The sequence below is a fragment of the Protopterus annectens genome, chromosome 16.part0 (assembly GCF_019279795.1).
Source record: "Protopterus annectens isolate FY-2018-M chromosome 16.part0, PAN1.0, whole genome shotgun sequence".
Lineage (NCBI taxonomy): Eukaryota > Metazoa > Chordata > Ceratodontiformes > Protopteridae > Protopterus > Protopterus annectens.
The window spans coordinates 399,891,005-399,910,367 of NC_056750.1; the positions used below are offsets into that span (position 1 = coordinate 399,891,005).

The following is a 19,363-nucleotide window of genomic DNA, read 5'->3' on the forward strand; positions in this document are numbered from 1 at the left end:
TCTGTATGTGGAAATAGGAAAGGGCAGAGTCAAGTATTTGGCCTGGGTACCTCTGTTTGGTGATATTAAGTATTCTGTTCCCATTAAGGTCTATTAAGAGAACAGATGGGATAACGAGCAATTTCTGTTTGAGAAAAGACTATGACGTTGTTTTTCTTAGTTTGTTGGGTGGCTGCATTGGTGAAGCAGTTAGCGTTCTCACCTCACAGCAAGAGTTTGATTCTTGGCTGGGCTGCCTTCTGAGCAGAGTCCACATGTCCTCCCTGCGGTCATGTGGGTTTCCCCCAGGTGCTCCTGTTTCCTTCCACAGTCCAAAGACATGCAGTAGGTGGACTGGACAAACTAAATTGGCCATAGGTGAGTGTGTGCATGAGTGAGTGGTGCGAATGAACTACCAAGGCAGGGCTAGCCATGAGGCGGTGTAAAACCTTGGCTCAAGATGATTGTCATTGCGGAAGTGACACCTTGACCCCATGTGCAAAATGGGAAAAGGAGTTGAGGATGGATGGAATTAGTAGTTCATTAGAAGTAAATCAGGTGCTTAACTGAGTAAAATTGTCCAGTAAGTTGGTTTGCAGGTCTGAGTGACTAAAACAGATTGCAGGAGCAGCATCTCATTCATAGATTTGGTAACTCTAGGGGGAGATAATTAACAGAGAGAGAAAAGAGAACACCTAGCACATACCCTTGTAGTACACCTGGATTAAGTTTGCCAGTAGTACAGCAGTCGAGGATGACACATTGCTTATGGACTTCGAAGGTTCTCTGTTTTAAACAGCTGCAAAATCAGCAAATAGTGTTATCTCCAAAGTTGATTCTTTTGAGTTTGGTCACAACAATGGTATGCTTGACTACTTCAAAAGCCCTTGTCATGTCAGTAAAGAGACCTGCAGTAATAGTTACCTCATTCAAGTTGCAATAAATGGTATCAGTGGCCATTACCAGGGCAGTGAAGGTACTGAGGGTATTGTGAAAGGCATGCTGTGCATCACATAAGCATAGCTGTTAATGTGCTTAAGTAGTTACTTGTATAAAAGTTTTTCAAATATTTTGGTAATAGGGCACAAAGTAGAAATATGTCTATAATTCTTCAGCCCATTAGGAGAAGTGACTTTAGGTAGAGGGATTATATCAGCATGCTTGAATGATGGTGGGACAGTGCCTAAGATGAGAAAGATTCGAAGTAAGGGGTTTAGCGATTTTTTTTAAGCCACAACCTTTCGGAAGGTGGGATGATGTTTGCAAGGTCTAGATCCATAATTGCTCAATTTAAGAAACAAGTTCTTGGTCTGTTTTACTGAAATTTCAGAGAAGTGAAAGGTTGCTGCATAAGATGCTAGAGGGTACAGATAGGGAATGCAGGTTCTTCTTTTGCGTTGGTGGGGGAGAACAGACTTTTAGAAAGGTTTTAGTTATGCTGGTTATAGTGGACTGCAAAAAAGTGAGCATAATCATTACCAAAGCTGGACTGTTTTGATGTTATTGTTTCATTTTTAGTAGCTAAACAGTTATTTAATCTCTTGTGAAGCATCTTATTTCTTTCCAAAACTAATTTGGTCTAAACTAGTTCACTTCCTGTTTTTGCTTAGCAGGGCTTTTGCAGTATTTACTGAAATTCTTGTCTCTTTTCATAAACTCATAAAAGTCTGGTGTAGCTTGATATTTTGTTTTTAATATCCACTGAAAGCCATGGGCAACTACAACTATTAACCTCACAATATTTAAGGAAAAAGTGAAGGATCATTTTGTAACAATATAAATGTGTCTGATTCAGATACTTAGACTAAGCTGTCTAGTATAAGCACTTCACTTTTTTGGGGGGTGGGGTGTCATAAACTGATCTACAGGCAAAATACATTCACTTTTGATTAATATGTTGTAAATATTTACATACAGTTCGTTACACATCACCAATCATTACAGACATAATAATTCTGTAAATGGGAAATTTACAAGATACACAGAACTATCTAAATAATTGTGTTTGTTTTATCTATTGAAAATGCTTATAATCACATCAATACTTGTTTTATGACAGTTATTTATTTATTTTCTACAGCTGAGAACTGATCTCCACAGACCTTTTCCATACTCAGCCTGGGAGCTTGTCTAGTTAAGTGACTTGTTCAGAGGCAGACAGGCAATGGAGGCTAAGGGAATCAAACCTTGCACTACTGGACCACAGGAAACAGCTCCTTAATCCTCTAGGCCAACTGCTAGACTCTTCTAGCAGTTATTCATTTCTAACAAGATACCAAAACCTCTATTCTTGTAGGTATGGCATAAATCTCTAATTCATGTGAGGCATGTATGCTATTTATCAGTTGTAAAAGGTATGCTCACAATATAGGTTTGTTGGTAATTTGTTTTACTTTCCTTATGGACTAGGTCATAGCTGAAAATGCTCATTAACTAGTCCCTAGCCAGTTAACAGACAGACAGATACATTTTCTGTCCGTCACTGAGCTCTGTAGTTTTAATGTCAAGACTGCCCCTTCCCTAACACATTTTCATCTGATTTGCTACTGCAGTGATGCTATGCAGGGCTCAATTTATTTTCTTGAACAAATTTATTGTTTTGGACTTTATGACATACCAAAAGTATCTGTTATGTGTCCAAAGTTTAAAGACAGAAGTCTGTTCTTTCAGTTACTGAAATATATTACAGCTCTTGTCCTCACATAGTTTTTGTTATATTTATATTGAAGCTTATGGCCGTGTAGCCAGACTAACTTCTTTGTGTGGCTACTCATTATATATTAAACTTGGTACTACATAAGCACCACATAAGTCCACAGTAACAGATGGGTACTATCCTTTTGAGTGTAGCTCTCAATGGCCCTGTCAATGTTGATTTATTTAGGAGTTTGTTAATGTCACTTTATTTCATAAGGATATTCCTGACAGTAGTTCATTACTTAGGTCATTGTTTATTCTAGGGTATACTTAATCATAACATCTGCCACTAAGTTCTGTGAATATCTATGTTTTTCTCCTGCAGATGAGGATCTGAATTTAACATAAGACATATTCTGTTGTTCATCAGTTTACCACCATTAATGCTTCTACATTTGCACCTTTATCATTCTTTTACCTTTACTCTGCATTTGGTTTGACCTTTACTTTAGAACTACTGATCCTTTTAAACTTGTTTCATACATTTACTTACTATAACTATCAACTTTGACTTTACTCTTTCCTTTTCTACCCTGTACTCCCCTGTGCTTAGGTCATACTGAAGTACTGTGCAGCCTAATCATAAATGATATGCAGGTATTGATTTATCTTAACTCCCTTGATCAAATTAAATTACATTTTCATAACTGAAGCACTGTATAATTTTAAATTAGCTTTTATGTTCATAATACAGAATTCTCTAGTTTAAATATAAAGCAACTTGCAACTTCTTCATGAAGGTCTGTAGTTATAAATCGGCTTTCAGATTCCTAGAGCTGTGTTGCATAGCTAAATTGAAGGCTGTCCATCTAAAATTAATTTAGGGCAGTGGTGCATAACCTTTTTGTGGGGAAATCCACTACATGAATTCTTAATGCATCTGTGGGTCACCTCAAAACATAGTAAGTCATTACGAGTTAACAATAGGTACAGGTGACTGGCAATTTTACTTAAGACCGCAGTCATGAAATTGCCTGTTTTCTACATCAACTTTGCATTTAACTTTATTCTGGCTTGCAGCCATGACTTATTACAAACTGTTGCAGAAAGTTACTACTGTTTACAGTTATAAACAAGAAAGAATAGTTACTTCCATGGCTAAAATTAGAGGTGTGCGCAACTGCAGTCAATTATGTATGTAAGCATGTGCTGGAAAGTTTGCATGACTGGAGGATGGCATAGTATTTTTTCACTTTTTGTAAATTTTTTGGTTACGCTCTGGGGGCCGGATGGCATTGCATGGAGGGCACCACTGATTTAGGGAAACCATCCTCTTGCAGGCCTCTGGTATAACTGCATAGAAGTGCATAACTTGTAACCATGATGAATCACACAAACTATTCATTACAGTGCTGTGTTATGAATTGTAACTGATACCTGTGTGCAATAACCACATTTCTGTACTACAGGGTTTATATTACTGCTTCTGTATGCTGCATTTCTGTACTTGAAAAAAGCCTGTAAAATTATACTAACAGATTTATAAGAATTAAATGCCTTCTTCCAAAAAATACAAAACTTGTAAAACTACATTTTTAGTGAATCGCTGACTTCTCTCAGGGTGTGTGTAAACCGTGTGTTTAACCGTTTAGAAGCAATGGTGTTTGAAAACATAGGGACAGGGTAAGAAGCAAGTCCACTACCCAGGAACCAAAGTTTACTTTCAAAACTTGACATGGATAAATCTATGACGCACATTTGGAACATCAATGCACAACCAATCCAAACTCCTGATTCTGTGTGTAGTATCCTTTTCTGCTTCTACTCCACTTTTCTATGAATTAAAGTGATGTGTAATCTCTGAAAGCTATGCCTTACCATACCGCTCAACCTCTTAGCACAAAAAATCTGGGCAAAGCCTAAAATAATGGGGGGAGACACAAGCTCAAAAATAAGGATGGATTTTAAACATTGCTCTTCCAAACTTAAAAAGTCACTAGAATATCAGGATTTGTATTAGCATACATTTTCTGAAGGATATGTAATCTGAAACTCAAAATGTATGCCATTATTAAGTTACTTAATTCTCAGTGACTTGCCAGAAAACCACAAATTTTATGAGGAAAAGACCAAAAATTTGAAGCAAAAATCTGGACGCTCTATGAACATCTGTACAGTTGAGGGCTACGTGCCCTACTTTCACATGGCAGTGATCCATCAGTCAGAATGTCATTGCTAGCATAACGCTGCCCATCATTTTTTAGTCACTAACCTATTTCACTACTGGAAAACAATGTCTTGACCTCCAGTATTTGAAAAATGAGCATGTAATTTGTCACCATTTAAGGGATGTAGTGCCGGTCATTTAATTTGCAACTTGCTAACTTAGTATTTTATTACCAGCTGTTTATAAAGCAAGTCAAGTTTAACCAAAGTATTACAAAATGCAGCACAATGCCTTAACCATTGTAGAAGCTTCACAGAAATGTTACTAAAGGCAGTTAAACCACTTTAAATGTATTGTGTTTTGATTTATCAGATAAATGAAATATTATTTTGCACACCTCACAGCTACAAAGATGATGCTAAAAGCACTTAATGATATACATAGAAGACTTAGTGTAGACTTTTGGCCAGCATGCTTATCTTCGGGGGGACCCACAATACTGAGAGAAAACTTGTACAGAAAAAATAATAGCATACATATTCCATATATAAAATAACCAGAAATTAGGATAGAATCCTAGACTTGACAGGAATAAACCTTAACTACTAAAGCACTGTACTACTGCAGCAGATAGCCTTCTGTATAATTTCAAGTGGCATGTGACCAAAAGAAACTGCAAGCTAAGGCTTCAGCTGAGGTGACTCTGCAACTGTGTTTTCCCATTATTCAAATATTAATTGTTTTGTTATAAAAAGTTACTAATCTAACACTGATGTAAAATAGAACACTGCTGCAAACTATGACTTATTTTTCAATAGCATCGTAAAGTATATCTTAACACAATCCATGCAGCCAAGCTGCTTTACAGCATTTGTAAGAGAAAGTCAAGTTATAAATTGAACATAAATGTAAAACAGAAGCTACTAACATACAAAGACATGGCATGCAAATCCTGTATGGCAGCTACTAGGAAACAGACTGCAAGCAGGCACCATTGGTTTGTTGCAGCACAATAAAGAAAGAAAGGTAACCTTATACACGTAACCATCCTTGCGGGCAGAATTAATAAACTAAAGTCAGTTACAGAAGCTGATCCTCTAGTCTAATCGATGCTGTCATCATATGCTGTGTTACATGTAAGAATGGGCTAATTTGCCAGAACTACACCTCCTCTTGGCACTAACAGCAGTTACACCTGCACTGAAAATTCTATGGAACATTCCAGTTGTTCATAGTTTTAATAATATTGAGCAGTTTAGGAACCTTAACTTGGAGATCTTTGTTCATATATCACAGAGTGAACGTTGTTGATGTCCCTGATGACATGTAACTAGAAGTGTTTGATCTTTCTGACTGGAAGTGGCATATAAAGTACCCTCAGCCACTCTAAAGTCGATGGCTGCTGTAACAACCTCTATGGCAGATCACCTGAATTATGGAAATATACAAGTGCAATACCCATAACTGCGGTGGTGGTGCTGCGGTAGCATTGTCACCTCACAGTAAAACATTGTCCTGTTCGATTCTCAGCTAGAGCATCTTCTGTGTGGAGACATGCGTGAATGGGCATACCTTTGTTGAAGGTTGTGCGTCAGGGCCGGCAACTTGGCACATAAAAATCTACTGCCAATCATTAGTGGACCGGAGTTCCGCTGTGGTGACTCCTAATGGGGAAAAGCCGAAAGACACAACAACAAGTGCAATACCCATGGGGCGTGTGTGTGTGTGTGTGTGTGTGTGTGTATACACAAACACACACATATATATATATATATATATATATAAATAAAGTTTATATATATGTATGTATATATATATATATATATATATATATATATATATATATATATGTATATATATATATATATATATATATATATATATATATATTATATATATATATCCTTTACTGGACAATTGCAGGATTATCCATGTAAAGGTACTGCTCTACCCATGTGAATTACACAAGTACTAACTATAATAAATTATATCCTAGGTCTGATAGAATAAGCAGGTCTTGCTAATTAATAGTATCATAATGAATGAAGAACTACATCCTGAATGCCACCAAGTGCAGCATTTATGGCAAAACAACTCCTATCCAAAGGCCTACAAAAGTACTTAAAAGAACTAATAGTTTTATATATATATATATATATATATATATATATATATATATACACATATATATACATATATATATATACACATATACATATATTATATGTGTGTGTGTGTGTGTGTGTATCTGTATATAAACACGCTTATATGTTAGCCTTGGGATCTGAAACCTAAAATGATCAGGTATGGTCTGCCTATGTTTGCATAAAACTTCTATTTTTATATGTTTGCCATGCTTAGTAAAAGATGAAGAAACCATCTGCCTGACTGATTTATATCAGCCTGACATAACTAATATCAGTGAAACATGGTTCAGTCCTCATATCATTAACAATAAGATCACTGCACCAGTCTATACCACCTACATGCATGACTGTGCCTATAAAGGTGCTAGGAATGGGGTTATACTTACAAAGACTACCCATACTAACTGACCAGAGCAAGTGCAACTAAAAGCAGGTATCACCAGAACAGGATAAATTATTCTGAACAGTAGAGCTTATGAATGCAAACCCCTACAAGTACTCTATATATTTACAGTTCTGCCCTAACTTTCCCAAAAGACTGATAGAAGACACCCCAAAGTAACTGTGAGAAATTATTAAATTAGAGATCATTATTCTTAGTAATGTGAAAACTGACTGGTCAACTCACTATGATATCATTAATTATTCATATCCCTTAATTAATTGTTACAGATTTACACAATGAATCCTATTACCGTCACTCAGAATAAAGCAAATAAAATATAAATTATTCACTGCCTGACAGATTCAAAGCTGCAAGTACTACTGCAGATGTGTTCAGTGACCACACGGCCACCTATGTAGCCTGGGCTCATGCACAGATCACTAAAGGCTATAGATACATCAATTAGTGTACAAGGTATGAAGACATTCAAGAAGTAATCATTTTAAAGGATGCTACATAAGACATCCACATATCCAAGATGGTGCTTCCTACTCAGTTGTGAATGACCACATATAAAGAAGACAATGTCATCAAGTGAAAAAGCTTGGAGACAATATCAGCTGCTAAACAATTCAAAAACACCTTTTCTATCATGTTCCTCACACTGGCCCACACAATCCACTCTCAGTTGAGGCACATCCCAGAGAAGGACTAGATCATGCCCGTGCCCACCATCACAGCCTTTAAAAAACATGGCAATCCCCCACTACTCTGTAAAGCAGCACTCATCTCCCTATATTAAAGAAACTTGCAAATTAGTAGAGCTAAGACTGTGATGGTTTCTTTATTTTACTATAAAAAACAGCAACAACAATTCATCGCTAACTCATCGTCCCTCAAGACGTGCAGCAAGAAAGATAAGGAGACAATAACCCAGGAAATGAAAGAATCCTTCAATTGACAGCACCTCAACCAAGGGGCAGAGAAAGAAAAATTGGAACAGTTTCAGCTCATAACACAAAAATTGTGAACGCCAACCTAGTTATTTCTTACAGCACAATAAACAGATGAAACTATTTTTTTTTCTTAGCATAAAGTACCCGTGATCGAGGCAGATGCACTGATTTATTGTTTGCCTTTCTTTCCTATAATGAATTATGTGACCCAAACAAAAGGTTATAATGCCATACCCTTTCCTGCACTGTTAATCTATCTATCTTGTTTAGCTATTTGAATTTAACCATATTAGAGTATTGATATAGCTGGACTATGCTCAGATCCTGCCCTGGAGTATATACTCAACACAGGTACATAATGCATTTCAAAGAAAAAGGGTATACAAAATATGAAAACAACACAAGCACAACATAAGAAATTTTAACAAAGAATGGGAAAGTTAAAAATACATAAAACAGGCCTTTTTTGTCTACTAATACATTGAGTAAAGTGAATTAAGAGTAAAACAGCTTAAGATGAAGAAGTGCATTAATTAAATGTAATAAAATGAGAAATACTTCAGCTGAAGTACGTACATAGACATTGCACTTTCTACATCACAATTTTGTACCCGAGTAACTATTTACAATGCAAAAAAACAAATTACATTGGATAAGCACATGTCTAAGTGTGAGTTTAAAAAACTGCGAAAGGGAAAACTTGTTTATAATTAACGTGTACTTATCTGCTGTTAGCAGAAAAGAAGATGTCACTTTTTAGAAAAGGAGGACAGATGGTCATCAGCAGTTGTATCTTAAAGGGACAGTAAATTATTACCAGGGATAGTGCCCACAACCCTCCTGGACATGGGCAGTCACCACTAAATGCAATCTTGGGTATTGACTAGTACCTCTACAGTATTACATTGGGTTGAAACGGCTAGGCTTAAAATGACCTCCGGTTCAATAGCCTAGTAATGTCCTATGTGGCTTTAGTTACAGGGGGCTGCAATCTGGGAAGCATTTAAATGTTTAGATTTGGACAGATGATTTATAAAGGCTTTACAGAAGGCTGGATAGAATTAAATACTCTTTAGAAGCGCAGGAAGGGCTTCTCAGTGTTTTGGTCTCAAGAAAGTGAAGCTATGGTTATCACTACATGGTTATTAAGTTGTAAACACACACACACACACACACACACACACACACACACACATTTAATGAGACCAAGGTAGCCTTCAAACAAAATTAAATTAATCCTTTTAGAAATCCAGAGAAATTCTCTACAGAAATAAATCAAACTCAAAGGCAGGTTCTGTCTACGTCATGCTGTTAGCCTGCCCCCTAAGACTAGTAAGCATATCCTTAACTGATCTACTTCATCACCATATACTAACCGTCATCCATTTTTACCATACCCAAATCTGACCTCTTCTAATGTGGCTAGCCTTCATTACATATCAGGGCTAGCAATGCTCTGTAAAAGTTGAGAATAGACTGTGGCTACACAGTAAATAGAATATCTACATTCCTGCAGTCTGTCGCATGAATCAGAACAGGGATTTGGAAAGAGATACAGCCCCTATACTGCACTGTCACATTCATTTACCTTAATTTAAAACATTGGAACAGGGAAATCTCATATATGCATTATTTGTTATCTCAGCAAGACATCTATTTATGTGCATCACCCTTTCATTTTAAGAGAACTTAAAACCTCATGGCCTAAACTGGATCTCAATGAAACTGTTCTTCAAATCACTAGATGGAATATACTGGCCCTCTGCTTATTGACTACAAATTCTATCAGTCAGTTATGCTTTGTCTTTTCAGCTTCAGACTTACTCCAATCAGTGAGAGAATATTAACACCTATGCATATTATATGGTTGCAAATAGATCTGAACCATCTGCCTCTTCAATCAGTTCCAAACTCCAAGAAGTTCTTCCCATATTTTGCTTAAACAGAATCACAATCAATGTTGAGAAAAGCAAATTTGTGTTGTATGTAACCACAGCCATGTTGTTTCCTGGATTTTTTTCCTGACTCCCTCCCTTATAACACGGGTACCACAATTGTTTTCTTCTACTTCTGACTACTTCTGGGACTAATAAGTGAGCTGCAGAAGAGCTCTCTTTCAGAACAGCTTCCAAGGCAATGCCCAGAACCTGGGAATCATAAGACATAACCCATCTGCTTTCTGTGCCTCATCCTCCCATAAGAAAACCAGTTTTACATTTGTTCTTCTCTCTCAAGGTCTCTCTCCAGAGTTCTTCTCTCTCTGTATCTCCTCTGCCTCCATCCCAGCAAGGCACACACCAATGAGATATTCCTGCAGTACTACTTTTTTCCTATTTTTCTGTTGATTTCTTTCCCATTTTTGTCCAACATTCCCAGGTTTGTTAGAAAAGAATGTCTAATACTTTCTGCTATACAGTTAAAATAACCTTTGTTCCATTTTTTGCCACCTTCTGCCAACTTACCTGACAAATTACTTCTTTGCTGTATTCACCTCCATGGTTACTCTTCTAGTACATTCCTTTTACTCCCCCTCATCCAACTTTCTATCCCCTACCTTCTGCAGGCTTTATCTTTTGCCCTAGCCATTAGTTTTGTGTTCTTATTTATCCACATTATTTATCCACATGAACTTTTCTTTTTTTGTTGCATTAAACCCTTCTCAAACCCTTTTCCACAGCCCTGGGGACTTGTTCATTGACTAATTTTCATGGTTTGTTTACTCCCTCAATTTGCTCCCGATCAATAGCTTATTCACTCTCTCTTAACATGTTCCAGACCCCTAACTCAACTCAGAGCCATTCACATTCCACAGTATAATCCACTTCTCTAAAATTCCATAGCATGTTCCTTGTCTTTGTATTCATAGTATGCCCACACCAACGGTGTGAACTCTATTGGTTAATGATGTGTTAACTTTAAAAATTCCTACTCTATTACACCTTGGGTGGGACCATATTCAGTATTCTCTTCCCTCTGACATTGTCCAGTCACAACTGGTTGAACCCCTTAAGATGCAAGGCCTCACTCAATTCTTGCTCCCTCTGTACCCTGGAGCTTGCTATTTCCCAGGCAGTACAAGCTAAATTTAAAATATTCATTCAGTGTAATACTCTTTCTCACACCACATCTCTTTATTCTCTCCTCCTTCTCATTCTCCTTCCCAGGTGTATCTGAGGGGCTAAACCATTGTGCCAATCCACCAGATCCTCACTTCCTCTACTTTATATGACAGAGTACTTACCTTAGGTTCTGACCCTGCCTGGTTCCCTTTCCCCTTCCTATGGTGTCACATTGTTCTCTCTCCCCTCACATTGGATGTCCTCCTTCATGTGCATCAGTATACCTCCAGCCTTCCCTTGCCTGACATTCCTAAAAAAAAAAAATACAAAAAACTAAGCACACATATCTGCATGTTCCATCCTCACTTGTCAATGCCTCATGCTTCTATGATGCTAGTAACATCTAACCTTCTCTTTTTCCTCGGTGTTTGCAGCTCCCCCTTCATCCAGTGGAGACGTTTCCTGTGTGAGCAGGCAATAAGGCAGAGAAAATTCTGAGTGAAATAGCGGATACTGAGGTTTGAATCCCTTATGAAGAAAACTAATTAAATAATGTTTGGGGCAATCTCTTTTGCTTTTGGAGTGAAATAATAGATCTGAAGTCAAGAATATTGTTTAGTTGGGAAATTAACTGGACTAAGCCAAGGAAAAGGAGGCAGGAGTTTCTAGTGGTACTGGTTGGACATTAAATGCTGCTGTTCCCCATATTTCGCTGCCAGTAGTTGATATACCTGTGGCTACTGCTTCTACGGTTCCCTTTACTTTATCCTTTGTCACATGACTTGCCTGTATGTATGAGACATTTGCCCTTGTGTCATCTATTGGTTCCTGCTTACTTCTTTTGTTCCAGTCCCACCTTGCCCTTTCACACCTGTGCCTTAACATCTTTAGCACCTGCATTTTGTCCAGAAGCTCCCCTACTCTTTTTCAGACCCCACATCTTCTCCTGCCTCTCCTCTCCCTTTATGCCATTGTATTCTTGGATCTTTTTGTATCTTATTTGTGATGGAGTGGCAATACACCTAGAAGCTACACTGAGCTTGTATCCATCACACTGTACTGATTGCAGTTTGGTAATATGAAGAAGATCAAATTAATATCCATTTATAATGCATTTCTTTACATAAGTGAAATCTTCTGTCCTAATGGTTGCTGCATTCCTTGGTCAAATTAACTCAATTAAACAGAGCCTGGGTTATATAGCTCCTTGAAGACTACTTAGCTAAGGCATTGAGACACAAAATCTGTGTTGCAAACATCTGTATACAAGGACCGAAACATCTCAGTCAGGATGTGGGTAAACTGTAACCAGCAGAGTAATTAGTAAGCATAAAAGGCATGTGACCTAAGCCTGTGACTCGTGATTCAGCCCTTGTGAATTTTCTAATCCATGGCCACTACATTTAGGGTCTATATCATATCATTGAATGCTTAAAAAAATGAACGATAAATAATCAACCCCATGAAAGCAAAAGCTTACAATCTCAACAGCTCAGAACAGTGATTTTTTTCCAAGGGAAAAAAAAATCACTGTTCCAAAAAAAAAAAAAATAATAATAAATAAATAAATTGAAAGAATACATAAAGTGGGGGGCTTCACCCCCCCTACTTAACTATACCAGCTCCAAGATCGCACTACAGTGCTGAAAACAGCAAAGTAACAGAAGCAGCCAAGCAAATTCTTTCCCTGGGAAAGAATTTGCTTAAAAGCCACTTCGCTATTTTGCCTTTTCGTTGTTTTAAGTCAGATGCGTCTTCAGTCATCTTACAGGAACCCTACATTTACACTGGACTACAGTACCTTTTATTTTTTAAAGATAAAGAATTAAACAGTGTGAACACACAGTGTACATAGATATGGGAATCTGGGAACCTCTGCTAGCAAACAGTAATTCAAGAAAGTTAGAGCCTGCAGCGAGCAACATACAGATTTCATGCTTCTTCTTGAACTTCAGAGCATCACTGACTTACTCTCAAAGAGCTGATGAGCTTAAAATTATGCAAAAAGCTAGAACCTCTTTAAACATGCCAGCTTGTACACCTCAGTAATGTAACTGCTGTTCCATAGTGTCTGCTAAACTCTTTGAAAGAAATAAGCAATATGATTTCTGGTTACACTTACCAGTAACTATTTGACTTGACAGATCAGGGAGTGCACTCTGTGATGAAAAACAGCTTTCCCCAAAACAGCCTTATACCAACAAGAAATATGTGCCAATACTTGTAGGATAACTTCATATGTCAATCAGCTAGACTCTATAGATTAGCAGAATCCTGTGGCAAAGCTCTTTGCCTTGCTTACTTATAATTTTAATTAGTGGTGTATCCTAGGGGACTTACCCTTCCTACAGCTTGCTTCACGAATACTGCTCGACAGTTTCACAATTACTACTATTATACGAATTCATTAACTTATACTTTCTGTAGCATTATTGTCTCATGAATTCTAAGAGAAAAATTGCTTGTTTAAATTGTCAGCATTTCAGTGTTTGCCTTTCAAAGGTGCTATGCTTTACATTGGGGTTTCTGGAGTCAGAAACAGAAGAAAAGGTACGTTGTATATTTGTTTTACACTTTTCCCATTTCTCCAAGTTTGTATGACCTTGGAGCTGGTATATATACGCAGAGACAGAGAGATCAGTGGTGTGGGGGTAGTGGCCCATATTGGGGTAAAGAGGCTTGCCCTTGATGAAATGATTGTTTAGGAGTGTACAGTCATCTTACTGTTTTCACTAGTTTGGGAATGCAGGTTTGTATATCTTTAGAGGTTTTATTTGAAGAACTCATGAAGTGGTGACTAAATGGCATGCAAATATTCATAGTAAAGCCCAGTATTTGACCATTATGGTCCTTTTAACAGGAAGCACAGAAGGTAAAATGAGTCTGCAATGTGCAACGTAAGGCACGGCATAAAATGTGTTTGAACAACATGTTCATCATGGCTTATTCCTTGCCTGATTCTGTTCATGTACAGCATTCCCATTATGTGGCCACTGCTCAGCATTATGCATTGTACAATTAAGCTACAGATCATATACAGCTATGAGATTCAGTCCAATAGTCCTTGCTGGCAAAGTTGTATCAGGATGCATCACACGTGACAGGTAATTACAAAAAAAAAAAATTCTCAGCAATGGAACAATGAATCGCAGCAGCTTGGGAGTACGAATAGTAAACAAAAAGGGAAGGAAAATAGTGCAGGTGAAAATAAAGTGTTACTCACAGATAAAAGCCTGGCACCCCAGTGTCATGAATAAAAGTAACAGTAGGCACATACAGAGCGGGGAGCCATACGATAAGGACCAACAATTAAAGTCCAGCAATTGACTTATTGAGTTATTTCAACTAAAATAATTTTCTAAACTATTTTGAAGAAGTGTACTGTGCATTAAAATAATAATACTATTTATTTGTCAACCAGGTAGGCCCATTGGACACACAGTCCCTTTTCATGGGTGACCTCTGAGCAATGTCTGATTAAGTGACTTTCTCAATATCACACAGTAGGCAAATATAGGCTCAAGGTATCAAACCCTCTACCATAGGAGCTACAGCTCACAGACTTAACCGTTGTGTCAACTGCCAGACAAAATAATTACCTACTTTCTTAATATAGATATAGCTTCCTTCTTTCTTAGTACATACTTACCATCTTAAATTTGTCAGTATTAGTAATACCAGATAACATAGCAGTATATAAATTAGCCAAGGCTTTATTCTGACAAGTGCTATGACAAAGGACTGTGAACATCTTCCTTTCTGATACTTCTACAGTCTTCTTCAACACGGATACAAATTGTTCATTTTGCTTCAACTATATAAGGTTCATCACCGTGACAAGGGAAAACTTAAGTTGTGGCCTTACAAAGTGGTTATATATGGACATATAACTATACTGGAAACCTTAAAGCAGGGAACAACAAAATGGGCTGGAATACATTGACATAACACTGGATTCTGTGTTAACAAAAGCCAAAACAAAACTGAAGAGCTGCTTCTTGCATTATAAAAACTTAAATTAGCCACGTGGAACTTTTTCAATTACCTGTAAATAATAAATAAAATAAGGTGAAACAAATAAGTGAAAGATAACTGAAAACAATTTAAGCCTAGCTATAACATCGGAGGAGTGCAACTCAGGAAGTTCTGCTGGAATATTTATTGAATACTGTGTGCCTGTAACAAGCACAGCATTTGGCCTAGGAGGACTAAACATTTGGACAGGGAGCAATACTTCCACGCAATTAACTTCTGCAAAGTACAGCTTCTACTGCATAGCCACTTTTTTAATCATCATAAAATCTTTAAGTCATTTTTAGAATTCAGTGGCTTCATTATCTGCAACCAGATTATTGGCGTTCATTCACAAATGTTTTTCATCATTGTTTTATATAGACAGCAGTGCTGCTCATTTAGAGAAACAAATTTGTCTCCCTATTTTTGGAGGTATGTCCTTATATTCCGGCTTTATTTTCCCCTTCAGACAATTTTCTGAATCTCCGTCATCATGTGAATTATAACACTGTGTAGCAGACAGCAAACTGCACAGTATGGCTAACATATGAGTGCCAACAGTAATTTGACGAAGGAAGACAATCTTATATCTCTCTTTTTCTGAAACAAAAATAAATCATCTTGTGTGGTAGACTTTCACAATTCGTATTATCTGTTGTATATATTGTGAATGATATGGGCAATGTATAGTTGTATATAATTTTTGTTGATGTTTGTACAGTGTTCTTCTGTGGTTTGTATTGTTTGTCTATAAGATAATAAAATAAAAAGATTTTCAAAAAAAAAAATAAAGTGTACAGATTTTACTCTATTTGATAATGCTCTTTATATTTTCCATCATTTTTGTCGCTTGGATGTTCCAACTTTTAAAGGTGCATGTTACTGTTACAGTGTCTGCAGATTGACAGCTATGCTCACAAATGTACTGAAAATGTACACTGGTCCCCACAAGGCTGAGTGATGAAAATAATACTGATGATGGATGTTGACCACCCCTAAAGTATGAACATCAGTATTACTGAAAATATGTTATTGCAGTATCATGAAATTACATGTTGAACATGTATCCCAGACTCCCAGATCCGAGAAATAGAAGTGATAATCATGACATGAGATCAGTACCCTCAAACAGTAACAATTTACAATACAGTTTAGGTGGTTCAGCTGATTACCACAGATATGAAACATAAAATAATACTATAAAGAGGTCTCATGACCATTAAAGTGCTGAAATTGGCTTCCTAGTCTATGGTCTCATGCAATTTGCACAGAGCATCACATTTTGTGGTGTAGCAGTTATATTGAAGTATGTATAGCATTTTACATTATATAACAAGTACTGTATAATCACATAGAAACAACTGAGACAGCAACTCTCTTCTACTGAAATTTTTTCTCACAGCTGTATTTCCTTAAATATGGTAGACGACACAATTTTCTGCACACACGTGAACTACTAAAGACTGTACTGACATTTTTCCTTCAGTGCTATCAAGTTCTTACTAATAATGGTTGGCAATGGCAACATCTAAAGGGACTAACACTTGGTAGGGTTATCACCTGTCCCTCTTTGGACAGTTATGTCCTGTGAAAAAAAATTAAAAACTGGCAAATGTCCTTTTTTAGGACAAAAAGTATTTCCTAAGTTTTCTCTAATAGTTGCATAAAACAGTTATTTTTTTGATCTGAAACACCCAAATAGTATAAGAAACAGCAGAAGCAATTCAAATGTTACAAGACTGGCCGTCTCACATTTCTACAAAAAATGTCCCACTCTGGGCACTTGAAAATGTAGCAACCATAACGCTTTGTGAGGAAAAAAATAACATTTTAAAGGAAAAAATGCTGACAACTCCAAAAGCTGCTTAAAATCACAGCTTTAGATAGCGGTATGGTTTAACAATGGCTACTGGACAGATTCTTGGGTCGCAGTTATTCTCAAAGACACGCTAGTACGATGTTCACTGTTACCGAAGTTTGTTTATCGGTCTTTTTGATATAAACCTAGAAATGGTCCATCTGCGTCAGTGTTTACCCTGACTACGTTGATTAAGATAAATGTACCCCGTACGTTGTTATTCTTTGGACAGTAATACTGTAGTGCGCAGGACACACTGATTTCCCATCCCCACTCTGTAGCTATTGATGTCGCCCGGGCAGCGGCACCCACATAGTACATGGCATGATGCATTTGTTTTATCTTACATTGTTCCTTTAATTCGCATTTCTAATCGCCAGTTACTAGGTGAGAAAAAAACTTTCAGCATTAGGGACAACCAAGTCTTAATTAGAAATAATGGATTTTCAGAAACTTAGGAAGCCTGTAAACTACCTAAACTCCAGGACAAATGAGAGGGGAGTTAGAAGCAGTACTTCTGCATTGCTCTGGAAGAACTGCCTATGTAGGTAAGGTACGGTCAGTATCGAGAGCAGTAAATTGTTAATCTGTTTCTATATTTGTGTCCTTATCTGTCACGTTCAGCTAAAATAGTGCTGAAGTCCGAATTTGTGTCTGGTTATGCAAACTTAATTTTGTTTCAAATCAAAAGTTGTCCAGCAGAAGGGCTATGTAACACTGCTGGTGTGATGTACAGCTAATATTCTCAAAACAGGCAAACGAAGGAATTCAAATATTAAAACGGTATCATCAGCAGGTCTGGAAAGAAAATTCCTTATACTAGGCAGTTCAAGAGGAGGTACTGATGAGATATACCGCTAGAGAAGCACAAGAGTTTAAAAGCAAATTGCAGCTGTCTGGGAAACAACAGCCTCGGTTACCTAAAACAAGAAAGAGTGCAGGTATTTCACTAGTGACGATGCATGATGGAAAACGCTGTCTTGATAAATGAAACCAAATATACATTTTTTCTGTTAAGCTGCAGAGCTGCCCGAGGGGATTCTGAAGAGACAAACCACACCCGCCATTCAAGAAAATGTACAAACATTAACCCTTTTTTCAGCTCCATTAAAATCCTTGATTATCTGCAGAAATTACAAACGTTTGCTGCAGGATTACAGCAAATCAATATTCACATTCGGGAAATAGCGGGTCAACATTTAATTCTACAGAAAGAAAAAAAAAACTTACTTGAACAGTGAACAGGCTCCGGAATGCACATCAAAGGGAGTAGGAAAAGGATACATATGTGAGCTGAAAGAATAACAGTAAGCCTAGTTAGTTACTGAAAAGTTTGAATTACACATTACTTACATTACTACGAACAATCTAAACTGCACTTTGCTATTTTGGCAGTTATGACGAAACTTCTTGTATAACCCCTACCTTGCATAGTGATAAGACAAGATCATACACTCTCACAGCTGCTCATGAAAAAGTTAAGTGACTGAGGTGGGATATGCTCGCGCAGGGGTGTATGACGTGATCAGCGGTAGCTGACCCAACAGACCAATCCATACCACTTTCCAGAAGACTAATGTTACGGGGCGGACTGACTGTAAAGCTATCCTGCACGCTTAGGTGTAGCTGCTCCATGCAAGTGCGCCCAACATCATACCTCACCACTCTCCAGAGTTTTGTCTTATATGCCTGGTCTATTCCTTATAAATGTGCGAGTTTCTGGCAAATCATTTAAAACTGCAGTCAATAAATAGGCATTTCAGTTTCAGACTTCATATGCTTTAGAGAATGCAATCAATGCATGCTAGTGCAACACATTTTATTCTAGCAACCTTTAAGTTTATAAGATAAATATTTAAAAAAATATCCCTGTTTTTGGTCATTTGTTTCTCGTTAGTTTTGACTGTGCCCATATTTCTTGCCCTAAGAGGGTCAGACCAACTGTGGTTATGAAACTGCAGGTGCGTACTGCCCAAAATTACTTAGCTGGATACACAAAGCGTCCGTTTTCTGACTAAGAACAACTAAGACACTTGTGACGAGTTGCCGTGTTATGAATAGTATGTATCTTAATCAGTAATGCCAACAGCTTAAAAAACATTGACACTAGTTTATTAGTGTTCACTTATACTTAAAAAGGATATTGTGCCCGATCTCGATT

General features: G+C 37.3%; 1 protein-coding gene across 1 annotated transcript in view; it reads right to left on the reverse strand.

Moving 5' to 3' along the window:
• PTGS1 (prostaglandin-endoperoxide synthase 1) overlaps nt 1-18,847 on the reverse strand; it is a 944,136-nt gene extending 925,289 nt beyond the window's left edge. Inside the window, exons 1-2 of the mRNA XM_044058285.1 lie at nt 18,628-18,847; nt 18,433-18,495 (exon numbers count right to left, since the gene is read on the reverse strand). Of these exons, the coding sequence (XP_043914220.1) occupies nt 18,433-18,495; nt 18,628-18,634 (70 nt within the window). The 5' untranslated portion in view covers nt 18,635-18,847. The remainder of the gene's footprint in view (nt 1-18,432; nt 18,496-18,627) is intronic.
• Nucleotides 18,848-19,363: the final 516 nt, after the last annotated feature.